Raw genomic sequence first — 25,916 nt, 5'->3', positions numbered from 1 at the left:
AAGTAATGTAGATTTGCGCTTCATTCTGTTGATATAGCTGAATCTTATTTCTTTTTCCAAAATGTAAAAATATAAAATAAAAAACTCAATAATAAGTAGTAAAAAGAAAAGAAAAACTAAATGAAATGAACATTCATGTTAAACCAATAGACCTTATTGAATAAAAAATATTTCGATTTTATTTGCAACGCAAGTAAGCTAAATTAAAAATATTTTTTTCCCTAAATGATTGCGAAGTATAATGTCTATATTTGTAAAATGTGAAGTGAAATATTTGTCTGGGAATATACGCTTTCATTTCATTTTAAAAGCTGTTAAGCAAATCAATTTTATTACTTTTCACAAGGAAATTACTATTTTGTTATTTTATAATTTGAAATAACACGTTACGCTTCAATGTTGTTTCACCGGACAATAGCAACTGCCAGACTCAATTATTTTCGTTTAGAAGTAAGAAAAATAAATTATTTTTTTAAGTCTATCTCCCAAATAGTATAAAATTAAAAATGATAGGAATTTAAAGTATTCTACACGCTTTATCTAAAGCTTGAAAACGATCATGTCTGCATCATTCTTCGGTTTGCTCTGTTTCGTCCTTACTGTTGCATTTGTAACAAATGACAAAGTGGAAGAAATTGAAAAATTATTGAAAGAAATATGTAAGTAAATTTTTAAAAAAAATTCTTTTAAATTATAACTATAATTTTAACCTTTATTTAAAATCACTCCTGATTAACTGAAAGACGATACCCTTTAAGGAATTGGTTTTGTAGCAATGTTATATGGGAGTGTTAATGGACAACAAATCAAATTTTCATTTTGCGATATAGCTTAAGTTAACTGTTAACCGATCATATAGCCAAAGAGTAAAGCGTTTTTATAAAGGCCTATTTCTACGAGCGATTAAATTTCAAAGTGGCTTGATCACGCCATTGGTTGAAAATGACATCATAATGGAGATTTGTAAAGCAGATTTCGTTTTCGCGTGTGCTTTGCATTTGCTTCATTTTTGTAAATGTTTACGTATTATCAGCATTAAATTTTATTTTCATGACTTTGACTCTAATAGAAATTATCACCAAACTGAGGGAATTGTAAATAGTATTTTTATTTTGAACAATTTTAATAGTTAAAGGAAATATTTATTTAGTCGTCTGCATTATACATTTTAGCATTCGTAACAGAACCAAACAAAATACTGTTATTATTTTTCTTACTATCAGTAGCTTTTTAAAATTCAGCAAATTGCATTACTGTTTTCTATCGAACAGCCATTTCTCTTATTTAGATAAAATTTTTTTGAAATATTAGGTAAAAAAACACGTTTGAAAAAATAATGCAGTTGTAGATCTTGAGACGGTAATAAAATCAAATAAAAATAAAGAAAATAATAAAAAATAACTTGTTTAAAGGCAAAATTTTCATCGATTTTTCAAAATCGCGTCAACACCAGTCGATGCATGCTATCTCCTTTCCCACAAAGTAGTGAATATTGATGTCGATTTCTGATAATTTTTAAAGTTTTTGACATCTGATAATCGTGGGTGATAATTTTACACTTAAACACACGATCACCTAAATCTCTACACTTTACACCACGAGATTTTTTTCTTATGGAGTTATAAAGAAACTTTTTATGAACTACAAATGCTAAGAATATTGCATGAACCTTAAGAACGCATTCGTGGAACTTTAGAAGTCATTGATTCTTTAGAAATTATTGATTCGTACAACTTTAGAAATCATTTGTACAACTTTAGAAACTACAAAATACGCGGAAAGAAATTAGTACAAATTAGATGTTTTTATTTTATTTTATAACCGTCGTCTACGGCAGACCCAATTTTGGGGTTTACGACTACTAATATTCAACTCCGTAGCCTTGTAATTTTGAACCCAATCCAAAAGACAAGGGAACTCCTGGATCAAGTATTGGGAGAAATTTGCCTTCGGGGAGGACTCTTTGATGGAACTAACCCACATTTGCGTTACATGGAGATGAAGACCACGAGAACCTTCCACGGTTAGCCTGACTCCAAGGGGACTCTAACCCATGATCTGTCTACCACTGAGAATATTTCACGTCGGTACTGTTGTCGCTGCAAGCCGGATGCGGAATTCGTATCGACCAGCCATCGCCGGTATCGAACCCCGGTTCGCCTCATTGGAAGGCGAACGCTCTATCCCCTGAACCATCGCGATTCAAATGAAAACGTTTCTCGTGAAACAATATTGTCAGACATTGAACATTATTAAATAGAATTTTTAAAAAAACCAGGTATATTTTTCTTTAATTTCGAGAATCGCTTGTTGTATGTGTAACAGTTTCAAAAATGTAAATTTTTAAAATCCGATCATTCATTTCTGCCTTCTCAACGTATTCCTATTACTATGTATTGTGCTTTCAATACGTTAGCGTTCTAGCGTAGGGTTCAAGTCTAGCGTTCATTTTGCATTATATTTTCTCTTCCATTATTGAAAGAGTAGGTCAAAATAATGACTGGAAAATTCCTTATACTTTTCTTACATTATATTTGGTTTTAATTTTTTTTCTTCTTTTAAAATTAAAATATTAAGTTAACTGTTGTAGAAAAAGCTATGAAATAAGTTCTGATTTAGTTTTTGACATTTTTCAGGTACAGAGGACGAAGGAATTGAAAAATGTGTAAATGGTATCAAATTTTCAAAAGAGGTGAAAAATTTATCTATTATTGTACTAATTTAAAAAAACAAACTAACTATATTGAATGTATATTTAATTCCATAACATCAAACTTCATTTTATGAAGAATTTTCTTTTCATTAAGTATGTTATACATACTTAATAAAACACTCTTTGTTTTAATTCAGAGTTTTTGTACTAATGCACATTGTATAAGTATTAATCGCTGGGGAATAAAAGAAATATTACAAAATTATTGACAGGCGTGTTGGTATATTTTTGCGCATTTTCTTAGCTCATGAACTTTGAGAATTCTAGTATTTTTCTCTAACACTAAATTTTTATAAGATGTAAAAAAACTATTATAAAAATTATACTTATTTAAATTTGAAACGAAAATATTCTTTTTTAAATTATGTCTATAATGTTTAAAACGTTTTTGTTACACTCTATTACAAAGAATCAAATTGTGATGGGTATGGCGTCCCTGTTATAGATGTTACTATGAAATGTAGTATAGATGCCGCCATAAAAGCTGGTATAGATCCCACCATGAGGCATGAAATCTTGTATGGATGTCCCCATAGAATGTAATATAGATGCCGACATAAAATCAGGTTTAGATCCCGCCATGAAACCTTGTATAGATGTCCCCATAAAATGCAGTATAAATCCCGCCATAAAATCTGGTATAGACGTTCCATATTGTAGAAACATGCATACGACGAATAGAACGGAGACTTATTTCTATCATTTACATAAAAAAATTTTTTTTTTACCGTTACATATGTTTACACTAAGTAAAAATTTAAAAATTTTGCTACTGGCCAATGTTTAGTAGTAGCCTGTTTAACAGCGGTCACTTTTTTTTAAAACTTGAAGTGATTAATAATTGAAGCGATTCTCAAAATATGATAAATATTACAAGATTCATTTCTAAATAACGAAAAAATTTGAGAAACAACCGTGGCATAAAGTAGTTTGCAGAATATTGTAAAATATTATAAAATCTTCGCAATATTTCCTTGTATATATATAAACAAATAATTACAAAATGCGCTGATAGTGCTTAATGCTGACAGCATTGCCATCATCACGGTTTGTGGTAAATCCAAACATAAATGTTCTCCTTGGCTTGTGACTGCTTGTTGCTGCAGTGCTTTATACTATATAATAAGGATTTGTAAAGATAAAAACTTTACAGCATTCGTTGCAATCTGCATCACAGCATTCGTTGCACATGAAAAGTTAATCAGCTATCCTGTGGCCCATCATTCTACACCACAGCATTCGTTGCACATGAAAAGTCAATCAGCTATCCTGTGGCTCATCAATCTGCACCACAGCATTTGTTGCACATGAAAAGTTAATCAGCTGTGCTGTGGTTCATCAGTCTACATTACAGCATTCGTTGCACATAAAACGTTAAGCAGATGTGCAGTGGCTCATCAGTCTATATCACAGCATTCGTTGCACATGAAAAGTTAATCAGCTATCCTGTGGCTCATCAGTCTACATCGCAGCATTCATTGCACATGAAAAGTTAATCAGTTATGCTGTGTTTTATCAGTCTACATCACAGCATTCGTTGCACATGAAAAGTTAATCAGCTATCTTGTGGCTCATCAAGCTTCACCACAGCATTCGTTGCACATGAAAAGTTAATCAGCTATCCTGTGGCTCATCAATCTGCACCACAGCATTCGTTGCACATGAAAAGTTAATCAGCTGTGCTGGGGTTCATCTGTCTACATCACAGCATTCGGTGCACATAAAAAATCAATCAGCTATGCTATGTCTCATCAGTCTACATCACAGCATTCGTTGCACATGAAAAATTAATCAGCTGTGCAGTGGCTCATCAGTCTACATCACAGCATTCGTTGCACATGAAAAGTTAATCAGCTATCCTGTGGCTCATCAGTCTACATCGCAGCATTCGTTGCACATGAAAAGTTAATCAGTTATGCTGTGTTTTATCAGTCTACATCACAGCATTCGTTGCACATGAAAAGTTAATCAGCTATCTTGTGGCTCATCAAGCTTCACCACAGCATTCGTTGCACATGAAAAGTTAATCAGCTATCCTGTGGCTCATCAATCTGCACCACAGCATTCGTTGCACATGAAAAGTTAATCAGCTGTGCTGGGGTTCATCTGTCTACATCACAGCATTCGGTACACATAAAAAATCAATCAGCTATGCTATGTCTCATCAGTCTACATTACAGCATTCGTTGCACATGAAACGTTAAGCAGATGTGCAGTGGCTCATCAGTCTACATCACAGCATCTTTGCATATGAAAAATCAATCAGTAATGCTGTGTTTAATCTGTCTACATCACAACATTCAACGCGTGTGATGTTTTCTGCTGCCGAGTCCCAGACACCAAAAAACGCCGAGACCTATATGAAAGATAAATATTAATAACTCAACTGATGTTGTTGTTGTGTGTTGATGCACATTCAAATAGCACCCTATGTGAATACTGCGATGTAGGCTTATTTTATTTTTCTTTCTCTATTTTCTTTTTCATAGTATCAGGATGTAGCTAAGAAGTGCTGCGAGCAGTCGTCTTTAGATGGGGAAGGTCTCCAGAAATCTCTTTGTGAATCGGATTTAGAAACTTTGTTAGAGGTGGGTAGTAGAAAATACTTTTTCTTTAAAATTTAATAATTCTACTAAAATTTTCCTTTTTATCCCAACAATTATGGATGGTTAATCGTGTAAAGATAAGCGCAGATAGAGCTAAGGATTAAAATTCATCGTAAGACTTCCGGGTTATTACACTTCCGACTGATTTTTACGCATAAGCTTAAAAAAACGCACCATCCAATATTATTATACTTATAGTATTTAGAATATAACGCGTTATTTCAATCTAATTTTCAACGAAACAAACAACAAATGAATTCGACTAGCGACCTGTTAGAATTTATAAATTACAGAAAATTCTTATGAATGGTAAAATTACGCGTAAATTTAAACCGAGTCACAATAATAAAACTTCCTAGAATATTACTTCCTAGAATAAACAAACAACAAAGGAATTCGGATGACTCAGCAGTCTTGCTATGATGTCACTCAAAAAATAACAAGCGGAGCTATTTTGCACAAATATAGCCAACTAAGGGATAACACTCAAAACATGACAAACCTTACACTTTATTTATGTTGTGATATTAATTTTCTTCAATTGTCTTTAGACTATCGACCTGTTAGAATTAATAAATAACAGAAAATTCTTACGAATGATAAAATTACGCATAAATTTAAACCGAGTCACAATAATAAAACTTCCTAGAATATTATTTCCTAGAATAAACAAACAACAAAGGAATTCGGATGACTCAGCAGTCTTGCTATGATGTCCAGTGGCGTAGCGAGGGGGGAGCAAGGGGGGCATCATGCCCCGGGCGCTGCACACAAAGGGGCGCCAAATGGTCAGCAAAACAAAAAAAATTGTTGGATACTTTTTATTTTTATTATAATTTATTTCTGGAAAATATATTTTAAATTTAGTGCCAGTGAAATATAATAAATGTTAATTCGTAAATAAAAAGGAACACTAATCAAACTGTAATAATGTATTCATAATAGCAATGACACGTCTTTTCCACTGGGCTGACTCGACCTGTGTCTGTCAGCACTTCCTTATGGCATCTACGCTGTGTGGTTACATATATTATCTCCAAATATTTGCAGTGTACAAAGTACAAACATCAGTGTACAAAGTGTTTGTATGTTTGTACAGTGTACAAACATTCTTTCTTTCAGAACACTATTTATTTTTGTTTCTATAAACGCAATGTAGCTTACGCTTGTTATTTTAAAACGATAACAATAGCACTCTAATGTACTTATATGTACAGTCACGGAAAAAAGTATCCCGAAAATAACAACTAAAAGATTGTCTATTTTTTAATATAGATACTTCTCAGACACACAACAAATACAGCGTTTTGCTGTTTCTAGGAAAGAACACAAACGCTGTACTTGTTGTGTACCTGAGAATTATCTGTTTCAAAAAATAAATTATTTCTTATTTGTTACTTTCCGGATACTTTTTTTCGTGACTGTACTTATCCGTGACACTTGCGACAGGTTGTGGAATTCCGCTACAAGTTAGGTAAATACCCGAAATATTAACGTTTAAGTTATTTTGTGCCTGTATTTTTCAGTTTTGCGTCCTTGTCATCGCGCTCTACTTAGAATAAAAATGAAATGTTATTAAATGTTATAAGTTTAATGTTAGCATAAATTATAGTGCATATTTCACTGTGTTGCTACCTTTCAAGTTCAAGGCATTCTTGGTTAGTAATAAAACAAATAAGATTACTTACTACATCTACTCGACGATTCTATTATTCAGTGAATAGGGTATGAAAAAATTTGAAATGATCAACTTTGATGATATTATTGATAAATTTGCTTCATCAAAAGCGGAAAATTTATACATAGTAATTAGCTTCATTAATGTATTGTAATCATATTATTAAATATATGTATCTCCTTAGAGATAATAAATATTTACTTTTTTATTGTTTTAAAGCTGCGTGTTTTTAAAATATTTCTTTATAAATATGTAAAATAAATAATAGGTATCTTTTGAACTAATTCTAGATGATCATATACATTTCAAAATCTAGTCTTGTTTTCTCAACTACATTTTTTTGTCTCAAATTTAATGCCTAGCTTGAGCCTATGACTTTATTTATTTTACTTTATTTATTTATTACTTTGCGAGTATATTTTACTTATAATATTAGATAGTTTTCGAATGGGGGGGGGGGCGCTAAAAAGGTATTGTGCTCCGGGCGCGAGTTAAGCTCGCTACGGCACTGATGATGTCACTCAAAAAATAACAAGCGGCGCTATTTTACACAAATATAGCCAACTAAGAGGTAACACTCGAAACATGACAAACCTTACACTTTATTTATGTTGTGATATTAATTTTCTTCAATTGTTTTTAGACTAGCGACCTGTTAGAATTTATAAATTACAGAAAATTCTTATGAATGGTAAAATTACGCGTAAATTTAAACCGAGTCGCAATAATAAAACTTCCTAGAATATTAAGCCTGTTCACACATTGCCTCGTAAACATAACATAAGCGGAGTGATACACCGGAAGTTTTCTAAATTCCTTCCGGTTTTAGGAAGCTTGTTATTGTTTACATTCAGTCAAGTATCCATAGAAAAAAAGATAAATGAAGTAATTCAGAACAATAATTATACATATATTATCTGGAACTTTTAATTCGATCGCTTGCTACCAGTTCAATTTACAGAGTGTCTTTAATTGGACCCACAGTTTTTATAAATTTAAACAGAAAAGCGAAATTTTCTTTGACCATAACTGTTTCTCAGTTATAAATTGCTATTAAAAAAGACAACATATAATTTACATGTTGTCTTCCTGACGAGGAGCGTCGTGTTTCGGAACCTCAAAATATGTAAACCTTTCTTTGATTTCTTTGAAGAAAGAGAAGTTTCTTAATTTTTAATTATATTTCTTACTTCAGTTTTCCTGGTGTTATTCACTTAATAGTTTAATATATTACGAAAATAATTTGATTTTATACACTATTATGAATCTTGCTGTAATATTTTATTTTTATTTTTTTAGTGCTACAAATGCGTTGAAGGAAAACTAGGACCAGAGGTAAATATAAGAGCTACTTTAAAAAAAAATAATGCGTTCCTGTAAAATTTCATAATTATTTTTAAATAATTTTATTGAGGGGGAACAATGTCTGACAATGAACAATGTCTAAAATAAGAAAATAAAAAAAATTACGCATTTTAAAAAAATACCAAAACCGCAAAACATTTTGCTTTAAAATATAAATAATAGACAAATATTTAAGAAAACAATAGTGCGTGGAGTCCCTCCGCACGGAAGAAGTTAAACTTCGCAACCTGCGACGTTAATTGTAGAAGAATCAGCAGTCGTAGAAGGATCACTAGTTCTATTCAACGACTCTTTTTCCTGCTCCGCTCGCTTCCGTGCTCTGCAATCACGGTAATATTGTGCATTTTCCCCTCGTGGACCACTTGAACCAGTGGAAATGCTTGTGGTTGCCTCATCGTCTCGCCCTGGACACTGTATTTGTATTAATAATGTATGTGAATGCGTCATAATGTAATTTCAGAAGAGAAAACCTAACAGTCAATTGATATTCACAAGAGACGTACCTTGACATACCCTTAAATCCGTCGCATTGTCCGTGGGATTGTTTTCACTCATTTTTTATAATTGTTATCCACTAAATTAGAAAATAAAAAATACTACCCTATTAAATGTTATGTGTATCAAAACAAACTAAAGAAATATTTATAGAAAAACAATACTTTTATTATTTTTATGCTAGTGAGAGCCAAAACAATATGGAAATGAATGAGGAAAAACTGGATCCTACCACGTGATTTCCCGGCCAATAAAAATGTAGCGTTAAACGTTTAACGCAACCTTGTTGGAAGTCGCATAAGAAGTATAACTTCAAAAAAAAAAAAGATGTTGAATTATTTTTTTTTTTAATTGAGAGAATCTTTTTTCCCGAACATAAAATAGTGAATAGTATACATTTTTTAGATAATTTTATGAATTCAAACAATGTAATGACGGTGTAGCTTTATAGTATTAAAGAAACTTCTTTTCAAAGTATTCCGATTTTTCTTTATACTAAAATTTTGAGTATTTTTCATTATTAACGGAATAGGAGATGACATGAGTTTATAGCGCAAAATATTTAACTAAATAGTTACGAATAACTATTCTGAACTCTGAATAGTTATAGATATCATATAATGGGTGTTGTCTAATTTGCCAAAAGAACCCTCGAAAAATAACCAAAATATACTAGGTACTATAACATTTACAAATCTTTTACACAAGGTTTGATTGTAAAGATACATAAACATATCACTTTGATAACTAGTTCAAAAAATGGTCAATGATACCCATTTCTTGATCTTACAACCAATATTTTTTTATCTGCTTACTTTTAAATTTTTACTGAATTCACATGAATACATCTTTTATTAGTTTTTATTGTTTTTCAGACTGTTAAAGAGTTCCAGCCTTTGATGGTAAGCTTCAAAATGTATCATAAATGTAAAAGTACTGATAGCAATAAATAAATTAGTAAATGTGAAAAAGGAAAAGAAACAAATACTTACAAAATGTATTTTAAGTTTGAAAAAGATTGAAATCTTTATGCTCAAGTTAAACGTAATTATTAATATTAATGTTAATTAATATGTTAATAAATATGATAATTAAATATTAATTAAATTTAGACCCATCCTATGTAAAGATATATTAATAGCGAATCACGAAACAGGGTGTTCTGTAATGACCACCTTTAATTACTCTTTTTAGACTTTTTTTTAAATATGAAGACAAAGAAGTTTTCACAAAAAAATGAAAACGATAGAACAAAATATGACAGATTAATATTTGAGGAAAGCAGTATATAAAACATCAAAACTGCTCTGATTGCCTAATGAAACATTGAAGAGTTTTTAATGATCCCTTTTCAACTCCTCTCAGTTTTTTTGGCTATCAAGCATGGATTGATGTTTCTTGTTCTCTATTTCTCATTAATAATTCGTTAGATTTTGATGCCGTTTCTGCTTCTTTTTATTACCGTTTAAATATTAATAAGTAACCTTTGAAACACTTTGTTTAAAATAGACGTTACTAAATTAGAGGAATTCGAGAAAAAGGTTAAAAAAAGAAGAAAGAAAAGAAATAGAATATTGTGTTTTAAATTTTGATTTAACCATGGGATAAAATCTATCTTTTTGCTAAGCTAACATATAATTTGGTGTACACAAACAAAAGTTATCATAGTTTTAAAAAAACAACAAAAGTTAATCGAATTCTATAATCTAGTCATGTAATGTCGAGACGCCTATTCCAGTTACAATATTAATCCTATTCTCAAGATTATAGAGAACTTGCGACGAGCCATTTAAAGCAAAAAAATGTTGAATGCACAGCACTGTTGTAGTATTTCTACACGATATTGCTCGCTCGCACAAGGTGAATTTTATCATCATTGTTTTCAGTCGGATGTGTTTGTTTAGATACTGTCTAGAGCCCCTGGTTATTTGTGCCTGGAGAAATTCCTATCCAGGCATCACTTTACCACAAACGAAAACGCGCTAAAAACATTACATGAATAGGCACAAATGGAATTGAATAGGCACATATATGATATGACATGTAACATGAATAGGCACATTTGGAATAGAGGCAGCACGGATGCTGCCTCTATTCCAAAGTGGCAGACATTTGTTATAACTTCCATGGTAATGATCAATAAAAACTCATCGCATGGTAGAACAAGTGTCGGAATTTCGGTCGTCTTTATGTTAAGAAGCTGAACTAATGCTGTATCTTTTGCGGGTAATTATGTTTTTCCTTCTCTCTTTATGGGCCTTGGAAAGCTTACTTCCCTGATTAACTTCGTAGGTACATTTGATTTTACGTTTATAACTTAGAAATGTTTTTGCCAAAATAAAAAAATACTACTATTGCGAATTTTACATTCTGTATGTCAGTGCTCCCCAATCTTTTTATCGCATTGGACCGGTCAACGTTTGATAATTTTTCCGCGAACCACTAAAAGGGGGGGGGGTAGATCTTTGATTGCTTTATATTTTAGATTGTTTAAATTTAATAATTTCAGTTTAATTGTATTTAAATCTGCCTTCACAGTAAAATACAATTACACGCGTAGCATTGGTTGCTTTTGGGTGACGTCTCTCAGCTCCCAGTTAACCTTTGGTATATGGAAAGTCATACTCGTCTTTGACCACTGCTATATATGGTATCCAATGATTATATGTTTTTCTTCTTTTTGCAGGACTGTGCTAAAAAAGAGAGAAAATAATGCAATTTCTACAAATCTCAAAGTACCGACATTTTATGAATTAATTAATGGCTATTCAACTGCTAGTTCAAGTTTAATATTTATCTTGTTTATTTCTATGTGTAGTGAAAAATAAATGAAATAAACTAGTTTATGCATGCATGTACGTTTCTTTCTTCTCTATAAGCAAACAAACAAAAAAGAACATATTTTAATTTTGTTTTTGTATTGATTAACTACGATAACGATTTGTTACTCCAAAGATATTTATTTCTCCCTGATTTATTTTAAATTTTTTGCAGCTCTTAAATATGTGTTTTTAGAATTTCTCGCAGTCATAAAGAATTACACATTTGTTGTAAACTTCTTCTTACTATGCAAAAACAATCCTTACAATGTTATTGCATATTTACAAAGCTCATGATATTTATTTTCGTTCGTTCACATTGAAGAGCTGTAGCAAACTGAGTTCTAAACTTGGCAAAAAGGAAAAGTTAAAAGCGATTTGCTCCTTTCAAAAAAAAAAAAAAAACTGTACCGACTGAAGTAAATGGTGACTGTTGCACGTTAAGTATGTCGGTTCACAAAGTCCTCCAAGTTTCCACAACAAACCATACTTCTGGCGGTAATAAATTGGAGATTGATCGTTCTATTATTCAGGTCAAAATTACTATCTGTGGATGAATGAAATGATGCATGAACTGGTCCACCCTTAAAAACGGCCCCCCTGAAAACGTATTCTTGACCGTAGATTGCACAGCAGAAAACCGAGGAACGCACCCTCTGCCTTAATTTCGCTTGTTTCAACATGCAGGCTGCTGGTTGTCAAGTGGCATTAGTAACAAACAAAAAAAAAACTGTACTAAATTCTTGTTTTAAATGTGCTCATTAATTTTCGCAGATTTACATTCCTGTATATTTAGATTTAATAATAAGACAAGATTTAATAAGATAAAATAAGATTTAATAATTACAGCTAAATTAGTTTTTTAACAGTATTTAATTATTTTCGCAGGTCGAATAATAATATAGAGCTAAAATAATTTTTAAGAGTGTTTAATACTCAGAAAGCAGATGTGAGAGACGTTACAATAAAATTGCATAAGAACGGAATCAACTGAGATTTTTCGAAAATACTGCTGAAAAAAAAGTCATTTGTAAGTTTTTTAGGGCTTCTAAAAGCTCGTTATTTTTTATAAGAATTTTTTCACAGTATTTAGTTTTTTACATTTTTCTTCTTAGACTAAATGCAAAACATATTTTTAACTTTAGAGTTCCTAGGACTGCAGATTGATTTAGATTGTTAAACTCTGTCCATAAAGTCATGGGCTTCCTTTTTCTGCCTTTCTTTTGGGCTTTAATAATTGTATTAATAAATTATTAGTTTAAAAATGAAGTGATCATACACAGGCGATCTAGCCACAGGTGACAGGTAGATAGATCAACAACAGCTAATTTTTATTGATTTGTAGTGAAGTGCAATGCGGAAAATGCATAAAAGGAACATCCTGAATAATTTTTGATCTAATAATCGGATTTTCTTATACAATCTTAACGGTTCAGAGGCCTCACCTGTAAATACTTAGTGCAGACGATATTTTAAGTTACTGAGCAAAAAATATATCCTTTTTTCGACCGATTCGGATTGTGGACCTGAGAAATATGGTTCCAGCAGTTTGATGATCATGAGACTGGTCAAACATTTGGGCACCTTTATGTTCAATTTACTTTTTTTCTAGAGAACTTTTTCAGCGAATTGAAAAATATTTGCATACAATTATGAACTTCATTTAACATAAGAAAAGTCCACGCAAAAAATTGTTATCAATAATAACGTATTATTTTTAAATACTTCGTAATGTGTAATAATAAATAATAAATGCAATTTTAGACGGCAAAATACACAATTTCTATGCAATCGCTGCAGTTTCTTAAAGTTACAAAATTTTAAAAAAGTCGTATATTATCGTATTTTTATTGTTTCGAAAACATTGAAAATTATTATTATGTGTTGTAGTTTATAAACTACGTTATTTAGAAGAAGAATTAGCTGTAGTTTCATACGGCGCATCATTTACGGAAGTTTAAATGTAAAACTTAAAAAAAAAAATCGTAAGTTTTTAATTTATAAAAACAATAATACACAAATTGAAATATTCTATCAGGGTATCATCCGTTGGCTGAACAATTTTAAAACAACCCTGTATGCGACTCATAATTCTGACAAAAAGTGAACAATGTTATCAAAATATTCCATCAATATAGTTCTCTCGAACTATAGGCTTATCATATGTGGGCAAAGCTATTTTATAATTCTCCAGAATCTGATATATTACTCATGATTCTAATAAAAGTGAACAATGTAATAAAAGTATTTTCCTTCATATCATTTTTATGATTTAAATGTAAGTTTCTCTACTATTTATGTTTAATTCATGAGTTATATAATTCAATGAGAAAAAATACGCCATATTTCCTAATATGAATGAATAAAAAATTTCAAACTGACAAAAAGAGAGCTTTGTTTATTTGTCTTGTAGAACTTTGAAACGTGAACATTTCAAGGTACCCGATGTTTTAATTTATACTTCAAACCATTGATATATGTAATTTGCCGAAACCATCACTCTGATATAACCTCTGGACGTTTTTTAAAACTTCTATCATTAGGATGTATTGTAAATTGCAAAGAAAAAAAGGTAACAATACGGATTTATCTCTTCAAAAAAAAAAAATTCTTTTGTGCTTTCTCTAAAGTGAAGTAATTTATACAATAAGAACTTCATTGAAACAAGGTTAAATATTAAGAGGTGCATCCCATCCACCTGTTGACGAACGAAACACAATTACCTTTGTCATCCATTTCCTACTCCCATGTATATAAATAAGTTTGTCAAAATGAACTAAATGTATTAAAGTTACGCAAAAGTTAAAATCGTTTAAAATGTCTGCCAAAATCGTGACATTGTTTGCTCTGTTTATGCTGGTTGGGTTAGCGGTAGCTAATGATGATGCCCATGACAAAATACTTGAAAAAATCTGTATGTATTCAGTACTTTCTACAAATTTCATGTCTTAAGTAATTTTCAAGGAATGTTGTTTGAAATTTTGAAGCCATATCTTTCTAATTCATTGCAATCTAAACCATTTTAAACTTCATTACATGATGTTATTGTTCAACCTGAATGGAAAAAGGTTTTAATTGAATCCTTTATTGAGAGTGTAGCAAATTTGTAATGTCAAGTTATTGATATTATGGTTCAATTCATTTCAATCTAAACCATCTTAAACTTGATTATACGATGCTATTGTTCAACTTGAACGGAAAAAGGTTTTAATTGAATCCTTTATTGAGGGTGTAGCAAATTTGTAATATCAAGTTATTTATATTATGGTTTAATTCATTGCAAACTAAACCATCTTAAACTTGATTATACGATGTTATTGTTCCCCTTGAATGGAAAAAGGTTTTAATTGAATCCTTTATTAAGGGTGTAGCAAATTCGTAATATCAAGTTATTGATATTTTGGTGCAATTCATTGTAATCTAAGCCATCTTAAACTTTTTTATACGATGTTATTGTTCATTTGAATGGAGAAAAGTTTCCATTGAACCCTTTATTGGGACTGTAGCAAATTTGCAATATCAAGTTATCGATATTATGGTTTAAGTTATCTTTATCATGGTCTAAACTATCAATATTACTGATCATATTATCTATATTGTAATTCAAGTTATCGATAACATGGTAAAAGTTTTCGATATTATTGTTCAAAGTTGAATGAGTTTGTTAAGTATGGTTTTCAGAAATAACTAAATGTTTTTGATGGTTTTAAGCGTTTTATAATGTTTCCTAGCTACTAAAAATTGGTTATAATATTAATTAAGCTATATGACTTATTAAGATATTTTTTCTTACAAAGATTAACTTATTAATAACTTGAAAGTTTACCGTTCGTGCACCAATCTATGATTTATAGATAAGATTTTGTGAGTTAGTTTTAGTGAAGTGTAATAAATTGGAAAAAAAAACTATAAAAAATTCTGCTTGAGAACTTATAAGCTTTCTAGAAAATTTCAAAAATGTTTAATAAAAACAATGCAAAATTCTCCAAGCAATCCAAATCTAGAACTATATGAAATTTCAGCGAAAAAGTATTCTTAAAATTGTAAGTTAACTATTAATGAACATTACTTAATTATTTGTTAATCATTAATAAGCTAATTAATTATTAATAATGTTTATTAATATTCGCTAGTTCATTAAATAATGAAACGAATTAGCTTTGCTTTTGATAGACATTGAAAGAAAAAATCACTCATTTGTTATTCATTAGTGACGAGGCATGCAATACTTATTGCATCCACCAACCAAAAATTAAATAAATAAGTAAAAAACAGATTAAAAAAAAGCCCTGTCTATTTGTAAAGTATTATAGAAAATTGTTTGTTTTTAAAAAATTGTGACTAAAATATTCAAAAATAGTAAAACTAGTGCTTATAGAAAATTTATAGAAATCCAAAGGCGGCAATAAATGTAAAAGTTAAATGTTTTTTTAAACTGTAATTTTAAATAGATAATAGTCATGCAGAATATAACTATGTATCAATATATAATTAAGCAAATATGCAGTTTAAAACATCTAGAGTAATATAAAAATTAAAGCCATGTACATACATGTATGTATATATCAATATTATACTGTTATTAAATAGAAAAGGAAACATTTTGGGGGCAATTACTATGGTTTTTCTATGATACTTAATCTTAATGCTATGAGTTTTAAAACAGCAAAGAAAGAAGATATAAACATTAAACGTTGACTGTTGTAGGCTCAAAGGAAAAGGAAATTGACGAATGCATTGAAAAAATTGAACTTGATGGAGATGTAAGTATCAATATTTTTTTTATTTTTAAAGTTTGTTTGAAAGATAGCAGAAAAATAAAGGCTAGAAGAAAAATAGCTAAAGGATGGGAGAGATTATTGTATCTTTTATTAAATTTTAATTTTAATTTTTCTAGTAAACTTCACAAATACAGTAATAATACATTATTTAAAATATTACAAATAATAGAAGAGTGCAAAAAACTATCGGAATCGGTCGAATAATTCCTGAAAAATTGAATTTTAAATATATGACTTTTTTGTATTTGATAGTTTACTTTTATAGTTTACTTTTACAGTTTTTAAATATTCGAATTCGTCAAAAAAACTATATGTTTATTTAAAGAAAGTACACTTTTGTGATTGTGTCCGTAACTTAAAATATCATCTGCACTAATAAATTTTTATACGCACTCTACATTTGTAAAGAAAGATGATTTTGATGATGGTGACTTTTCCAACCTTTGTAGTTTGAATGCGAAAGAAAATCACCTATTTAGGTCTTAATTTTTATTAACTGGTATATTAACAGTTTTTTTAAGTATTTTGATTTTAACTAGTTTAAACTACACCTTTTGCATTTTAAATAATATATTTAAGATGTTAAACTTTTTTTTTTTTTTTACCACTTAGAATTTGACGACTCCTTGTCAAACTTAAGATATAGAGCATACACATTAAGTATTAGAAATAGAAATTTAAAAAAAATGAAATTTTTAAATCTATTAAAATGTAATGAATTTTTCTCGTGGTAAATCAGAGTAAAGTAATGATTTTACCTTACTCTGACCCTTTGCGATTCCTCAGATTTCAGATTTTTCTCAATGTTATTTTTCTCACTAAGATATTATTTTATAAAATTTGTAAAGATTTTTATATCTTTATTATCAACAGAAGATTCTAAAAACATACATTTAAGGTACTTATTATGGAACACTCTCTATAAAATATGGTTCAGAGCAAGTAAATATTTTTCCTTGTTTGACAGTTCTTAGAAGTTGCTAAAAAGTGCTGTGAGGGAATTGAAAATGGAACAGGAAAACATTTCCAAGAATGGATTTGCAGTTCTGGAAAAGAAACAGTAAATGAAGTAATTACATTTAATTATTTTATCTGATATAAACTGATGTGAATTTCGTAATATTTCCTTTATTGTAATCATATTTTGAAGAAAAATAATATCTACTTTCAAATGCATTTTTTTGTTTTATTTTATAACCATTGTTGAACAGCCGACCCACTTTTTTGGGTTTACGATTACTAACGTTCAACTTCGCAGCCATGTAATTTCAAACCCAATCCAGAAGACAAGGGAACTCCTGAATCAAGTATTGGGAGAAATATTGCCTTCGGGGAGGACTTTTTGATGAAACTAAACTGCATTTGTGTTACGTGGAAGGGAAAATCACGAAAACCTCTCAAGGTTAGTTTGACTCCAAGGGGACTCTAAGCTATGATCCGTCTACCACTGAGGATATTTTACGTAACCACTGAGGTCAGTAGGAGCCAGATGCGCGACCGACCAACCATCGCTGGGAATCGAGCCCGGTTCACGTCATTGGAAGGGGAACGGTCTTTCCCCTGAGCTATCAGGACTCTTCAAATACATTATGAGTAATATATTACCAGGGGTCCCCAGGAGTCATCACGACTCTTTTGCAGTTCCCCTTTCAGATTTTTTGCAATTCAAGCTATCTTCGCTCATTGTCTATTTTTGTCTATTTCTGACTTTTTGTCTGTTTTTGTATGTATGTAGGAACTGTTTTTTTGTATGAAGTTTAAAAAACATTCGACTCCATCCTGTGAGATAAAAATTTCACTCAATTTATATACACTACGATATGCACTATATTCATTTTAATGTTATTTGGAAATTATATTTGGAACAAATAATTCACAGGATTTCCCTATATTATAAAATTTTAAACATTAGTGTTTGAAGAAATAACAGTTCTTATACAAACTCATAAAATGCATAAATACCACGAAAATTGAAAAAAAAAAATTAGGTACGAAAATTGAAAAAAAAAAGAAGTAAAATCGATTTTTAAAATTTGGATGAGTTAATGATCAATGATCTCATATCTAGCTACTTCATTGATTAAAAACTTTCTCTTCACTATTTTTTAAACATGATTGAAACTAAATTAGAGCTCTAAAATATTTTGCTATGTCAAACTAATAAAAAAATTAGGTACGAAAATTGAAAAAAAAAAGTAAAATCGATTTTTAAAATTGGGATGAGTTAATGATCAACGATCTCATATCTAGCTATTTCATTGATTAAAAACTTCCTCTTCGCTAATTTTTAAACATCATTAAAACTAAATTAGATCTCTAAATTACTTTGCTATGTCAAACTTATAGGCATAATTAAAAAAATATATATATATAAAAGGTTTTTCCGGCTGTTATTTACTGATCGCACTTAACTTTTCATTTCTGCCCAACTAATGATACAGTTTGTTTCAGTTTTTCGTAGTCAATATGAGAAAAGAAATTTCATCGGTTTTGTGCAAAAACAAATTCATATTGCGCATGCTTTTTTTTTTAATGTATCAGTTATTTCAAACTTTGTAATGTGAACGAATGTTTTCAAGTTGACTTTATAATTCTGGAAAAAAGTTGTTTTCAATTCGAAATCAAACTTTACAGTCATTTTTATATGTATAAACTAAATCGTAGTAATTCCCTATGAGATTACCATTACCATCATAATTAAATCTCCATTAAACCAATGACAGAGATTGACGACTTGTAAAATATCTAAATACATTTTTTCTTAATTAAACACAATAATTTATGTATACATAATTTTTTTTATTATTTTTCAGTGTTGCAAGTGTATTGCTGAAGAAACCGGTAGCTTGGTGAGTAAATTTGAACTAGCAAAATACTTGTTATTTAAATATCAAAATACATGTTGGAACTATTTTTCGGTATCATCAATTATTATCAGTTTTCGTTGTAAAAGAATTATTGGGTGCACAAATGAGTTCCCGCAGTTTGTCACAAAATGGTTCTACCAGAAGATAAAGTAGAAATTGACTGATGCTAAACGCCTTATTGTAAGTCTGTTCATCAGGTAACAACATAACCTTAAAGTATTAGAGATTCCGTATTAACATTACGTAATTAGTTTCGTGCAAAAATGCCAAGTTCTGTGCCAAATAAGTGTCATTTACGGAAACTTTTGATTTTCGTCTTTAATTTAAAGAAATCTGCAGCCGAGGCGCATTGATTGCTTGGAGAAGCATATGGTGAGGCTGCTTTAAGTGAGAGAAGTTGTCATGAGTGGTTTCTGAAGTTTAAAAACGATGAGTTTGACGTAGAAGACAAAGAACTCAGTGGAAGGCCGAAATTGTACGAAGACGAGGAATTGGAAGAATAATTGTAAGAAGATTCATCTCAAAATCAAAAAGAACTTGCTCTTACATTACAAGTGACTCAACGAGCAATATCACATCGTTTAAAATCGTTGGGAATGATCCAAAACAAGGAAGTTGGGTTTTATACGAACTGAAGCCAAGAGACATTGAACTTCGATATTGCATGAAGATTGATTTTGCTATTTTGAAACACTTCAATGGGAAGTTCTACTCCACCCACCGTATTTAACAGACCTTGTCCTTTAAGATTATCACCTATTCCGGTCGATGACACGTGTCTGTCTGAGTAGAAATTTACATCATTTGAAGAAACTAAGGAATGGGTCGATACGTGGATATCCTCGAACTATGAAGAGTTATCTCGACTTGGTATCCGAATGCTGGTTGGTTGGTTTCGTATGCTTGTTTAGGCAGTGAGGAGCGATTGCTCTTGTTTTTCAGTGGCGCCATCTATGGCCAAGAATTCGACCTCTGCCACACCCATTCGTCTCACCCATTTATAGGTCGGACCCATTCATACATCCATTCATTCATCCACAGATCGTGATTTTGACATGAATCAGAGAACGATCGATCTCCAATCCAGTACCCCCAGAGGTATTGATTTGTTATGGGAACATGGAGGACTTTGCGACTCGACAGTTTTAACGTGCATCATTCACCATTTTACTACACGGGGAATCTCCGGCCGGTGGGGTTCGAACCCACGAACTCTCGGACATGGGCCCAGCGCCCTACCCCCGAAAGATGGGAAAAAGTAGTGTCTAATAATGAATATCTCTGATTAAAGGATAATGTACCGTTTTTTTACGATAAACAGCTAATTTTTGATAGAAAACGATGGAAACTTATTTGTATTCCCAATACATTATGCTAAAGAAAGTATTTCAGAAAGATAAAAAAAGCACCGGAAATAAAAATCTCCATATTCTTAAAACAAATCGTAATGCTGTTCAATTACACAAAATATCCTGGGTAAGATATTCAGAATATTAAGTTGATGATAATTCCGATCAAAAATACTGAAAAAATGAAGACTAATTCACTACCAGAAGTATGCTAATTGTCAACTTTAATGTTCAAATAAAACTGAACGAGTTAAGAAAGTAATCATTTAAAAAAAAAGAAGAAAAAAAAACATAAATATTTTAACTACGTACTATCGTAACTAAAGCAACGTTTAAAAGGACTTAAAGGGACTGTTATTATAAAACTATATATATATTTTTTTTTTTGCCGTTTGTTAAATATAACATCGTTGTTATTTAAATTTTTCATATACAAACACTGGAGAAAGAAGTGCAGTCAAAACTACCAGAATATTTCAAATTTAATTGTGTTTCTGGCTCTATCAGAACCCCAAATAGCTCAGAAATTTTTACCGAAGCGCTTCTGTAATGAATTTGGTATAATTAATAATAAAATATGGTTTTGTAATATGTGATAAAATTTGATATTTTTATCATACCATTTATCATTCAAGAACATGGCATAAAAACGATTTATTCGGTTAAATTTATTTTTCAGTTTTGTCTCTTTTATTAAATGCGTGCTAATAAGAACTATAGTTTTGTAAAACAGAAATTCCAGTAAACCGTCACCACATGAACGGAAAAATTACTATAAAAATGGTTTGAATACCGTATAATTTGGTTCTATTAACCATAATTTTTTTTATACCAGAAATGTCACTGCCGTACAGTACCGTAATTTTTTCAATTTTTTTACCGTATAATGCAATATTTGAATTCCGTACTATGACAATAATTTAAATTAAATTGCTTTGGTCAGGAAAGTAATTTTGTTTAATGGATACTTTTGTCCAGAGTAGTTTTTTATTCAGGGTGGTGCGAAATTAAAACCTTTAAGTATATATTTTTAGAATCCTTGCATAAAATGCATATTATTGATCAAATCAAGGATATATTGATTAGCATGCAAATTAATAAAATAAAAAAAATAAGAACAACTATTGAAATTTAACAATTGGCCAATAAAGAAGATGGAATTAAAAACATTAAAACCTGTCTAATTGCAGCAGGAAAGCAAGTTAAGAGGTGAACCTTAGAAACACTTCTGAATTTCGAATATCAACCGATGATCAAACTGGTTTTGGCATTTTTCATCCCATCTTCCTCACTAGTAACTCGCTATGTTTTTTAAAAAAAAAAATTTAAAAAATAGAAGATTGAAAAAGACAGGAAATTGAAATTTTCTGGTATTTTTTTTGCATTAATATGGAATGCAAAGTTTTTCTTATTAAATTTTAATATTATTGTAATAGTCTTTATTCCACGTAAAATCACATGATTGACTTTTTATAGCCATTGATAACAAAACAAATAATTCCACTACACTTAAAAGATATTTTTTTTCCAATGCCCACCCGATTGATACTCATCATTCAGGTAGCAGGAGGGCATATTTGTTGGCCCCTCTTTCAGGGGCACCATACAGGGTGGGCAACGTTGCTCCCACAGTAAAGACTGATAGTACAGAGAATTAAAAAACATCCACCCCTGGATTCAAACCCAGGACCTTTCTGATGCAAGATCCGCTCTCTGACCACTACAGTGTCTGGTCGACTCATATAAAAACATAATTAAAAATAAAGGAATTCGTGTAACATTATTTTTTTCTGTATTTGTTAATACTAATTTGAAATTTTTACTCAAATATTATGACTTTCTTTTATAGGTTTCAGAAGCAGAGCAAGAATTCAGGGTGAGACATTTTAGATTTGCCTTAACTTGTTGAATCCAAATACGTAGACAGTCATTATATATTTCTGCATTTTTGTTTAATTATAAATATAGTAAGCAAGAGTGATATGCCCACTGCGCTAAAACCATTATGAATTTTAAAAAAATTTATGCAAAAATATAACTGGATAAAAAGAATTCATTTTCCTTCCGATTTTCTTTATTTTTTAAAAAGAGTGAAGAACTTTAGGAGGATTATCAAGAAACCCGCCAAACATTCAAAATATGCAGGAGAGAAAAATTCTGAAAAATATGTTCCAAATATACTAGGCAAATTAATTATCGAAAGTTTTGGGCCTCTTAGTTGAAATTTCACAATTTTACTTTTGGCGTGTTTTGCCATATGAAAGAAGTCGGATTTTTAAATTTTTATTTCTCTTAACTATACAGCCAATTTTCTAAAAATTTTGAATCTTGCCAATTTGAAATCAATTAGATTAAATTGATGTAAATATTTGTATACTTCAAAATGGTTTAGATAAACAAATTTCATAATTGTGTACGAAAAGCTTTCGATTAGCTTTTTGAGTTTAATTCTGAATTTGAGGCAAAATTCGCAAAAAAGTAACATTAACGTTATAGGACTCAAAAGTTTGACAGCTGTTTTGTCTCAGCTATTGGAACCAAATTTTCCAAATTGCAGCTACCCTGTTATTATTTTGTGATTCAATTATTTATCTTTGGTTTCCCGTGCTAGGTTATCACAGGTAAATTCAACGTTAATAATTGGGTACTTGCAAATCGAGAAAATGACGATAATTGATACACAAATGCGTGTTTAATCGCTTATAAACAAGATGGCGTGTCAAAGTGGAGCTAAGTTTCCCCACATACACTTAAGAGCCGTTACATTATGACCACCCTCCATCTATAACAATGGTCTTACCCAGGTTTTCATGGTTTCTCGCCCAGGAACTATGTTTTCATGGGGCACATTAGGACCCATAATCCTCATAGAACAATCCCTGTCGTCTGTAAGCTACTTGAACATAGTTGCAGACCAGGTTCACCCATTCATGGCAACAGTTTTCCCTGCTGGGGATGGTGTTTACCAACAGGATAATGCACCACGTCATAAGGGTCGAATCGTCGAGGAACATTCCAGTGACTTTCAAATCATGTCTTGGCCCCCAAATTCACCTGACCTTAATTCAATAGAGCATTTGTGGTCCTACTTGGAACACCAAATTCGTGCTGCCACGCTACCTCCTCGCAATGTGAGGGAATTGCAGGACCAGTTGGTGAGCGCTTGGTACCAGATACCTCAGACTACCTATCAGCACCTTGTGAAATCAATGCGACGGCGGGTGCGAGAATTGATACTTAATGAGCGTTACCATACCATACACATACCACTTTTCAACAACCAATCAGGATCTAAATATCCACACTATGTCACTTGCAGGTATCCATTTCGCATCGTATGGACGTGACGTCAGCGAATTTGAATTTTAAAAGAAACATAAAATCGACTTTCATAAATGCGTGTTTCTATTAACTTAAGTAATGGGAATTTATTGCTAGCAAGAACTAACAAAATAAATTTGCAGTTATTTATGAAGCTATATCACATTTTATATGTAACCATAAGTATAGTTAATCATTTTTTAGTGAGTTAGTTTAGTGAGTGAGTTTTAGAGAGCAAAAAAAAAAAAAAAAATGAGTGAACGGAGTTTCCGAATATTTCCTGAAAGAAACAAATATATTTTGTATTAATTAGCAGTAAATTTACAAAAAGATTGCCTTATTAAATGCATAAGCATGGCATGGCTACTTGTAGATATGATCTATTAATAAAAATTTAATTATAAAATTTAGTTTTTTAAAATACTGCCCATGCCAGAAACGAATTTTCATTCAGAAATTTACAAACAGTTACAATTTTTACCCCATAAGAAGAACGAGAATTCAGATCGTACTTATTAAAAATCATGTATATTTTTATTTTCAGAAATGCATTGAAGAATAATTTCAGAAGAAATCAATGTATGGAGCTTCTGAATATTTCCTGAATGAAACAAATATATTTTCTATTAATTAGTAATAAGTTTATAATAAAATGTTCTTATTAACTGCATAAACATGGCATGATTATATGTACATATGATTTATTAATAAACTTTTCACGATAAAATGTTAATTTTTGTAAAGAATTAATTTATGTGAGCTTCATCTTTTTGTTACCCATGACAGAAATGAATTTTCATTCATAAATTTTCAAACATGTCCATGAGTGTCTCTATGAGTGGTCATGGTTATGACTGCTCACTCACTTGATATTTTAATTTTCAAATGAGGTTAGCATTGCACACCGACCGTCTTCTTGAAAAAAAAAACTGGTACCCATCAATCTGAGCCCTTACAATAGATTTGTGACTGAATGTTTTGGAGAGCAGTGCCGAAAGCAAATGAATCGGTTTTGATCAATATAGAGCAATATCCTGTTGCAATAAATATTATATTTAATTTTGTGAATTTTTCCAAATCTTGTCGTTAGGTTTGAAGGGAAATTTTTTAAATTACGTATATTGAAACTCATACTCTAAATAAACTCCAAGCTTAAATAGTTTATTTTTCAAAAAAAAAAGAAGAAAATTATAAAATATTGAGACATAAATGTTTCCTTCTAAAAGTTGTGCTGAAGGCATTTTTGTTTAAAATACAATGTAAATGAAGTTTTTTAATTAATAGATTGAATCGCTTTCGTCACTGCGAATGGGAAGTTCGTACTCAAAATTTCAACCTTCTTCCGACTATCTGGAGAACTAAAATCTCTATTAGTGCACCGTATTTTATAACAATGCAAGTTTCAATCAGTTTCTGGCGGCTACACAGCGAAAAACCCATAATTCTGGTTAATAAAACCAAAATATACGGTATTTAAACCCTTCATTTGGTAATTTTTTGTTTATATGGTAACCGCTTACTAGAAATTCCGCTTTTAAAAATTATTGTTGCCATTCCCCTACATTTAGTTAATACAGTGAACTCTCGCTACTACGATATCCAATTCAACATCCATTATTACGATTATAAATTCCTTTATAACTATAATGTTTCGTGGTCCCGACAAATTTGCATATAAATTAATGTCTTGCTCCTCTCAAAATTACGATATTATCTGAAGCAATAAACCCCTGTAAAACGATTTTTTTTTTCAAACTTCAACCTTATTTTCTCCATTTATTATTGGTTTTCAAATAATGCAAAATTTTTTATTTTATCATCTTTTGCCATTTATTACCTCATCTTTTCTGACAAGAGAAGATTCACTCTTGACCATCCCAAGAGCTTGCATTCTTAGAATTTCCTCCATCATCTCTTAAGAA

At 30.7% G+C, this 25,916-nt stretch overlaps 2 protein-coding genes across 2 annotated transcripts; both read left to right on the top strand.

The window, feature by feature from the left end:
• The first annotated feature begins 503 nt into the window (after positions 1-503).
• LOC107457241 (uncharacterized) lies at positions 504-11,709 on the top strand. The gene is made up of 6 exons (XM_087167818.1): positions 504-659; positions 2,637-2,692; positions 5,203-5,301; positions 8,297-8,332; positions 9,733-9,759; positions 11,544-11,709. The coding sequence occupies exons 1-6, from the start codon at positions 560-562 to the stop codon at positions 11,568-11,570; spliced, it is 345 nt and encodes a 114-aa protein (XP_087023944.1). The 5' UTR covers positions 504-559; the 3' UTR covers positions 11,571-11,709.
• Positions 11,710-14,433: 2,724 nt separating this feature from the next.
• LOC107457239 (uncharacterized) lies at positions 14,434-24,727 on the top strand. The gene is made up of 6 exons (XM_087168762.1): positions 14,434-14,590; positions 16,384-16,439; positions 17,425-17,526; positions 19,271-19,306; positions 22,523-22,549; positions 24,539-24,727. Exons 1-6 carry the CDS (start codon positions 14,494-14,496, stop codon positions 24,554-24,556), a joined length of 336 nt encoding a protein of 111 aa, XP_087024888.1. The 5' UTR covers positions 14,434-14,493; the 3' UTR covers positions 24,557-24,727.
• The last annotated feature ends 1,189 nt before the right edge of the window (positions 24,728-25,916 follow it).

Source organism: Parasteatoda tepidariorum, chromosome 1 (genome assembly GCF_982258835.1).
Source record: "Parasteatoda tepidariorum strain Cologne lab strain chromosome 1, Ptep-v5.0, whole genome shotgun sequence".
NCBI classification, from domain to species: Eukaryota; Metazoa; Arthropoda; class Arachnida; order Araneae; family Theridiidae; genus Parasteatoda; species Parasteatoda tepidariorum.
The sequence above is the reverse complement of the archived record's forward strand: the minus strand, read 5'-3'. Positions and strand labels throughout refer to the sequence as shown.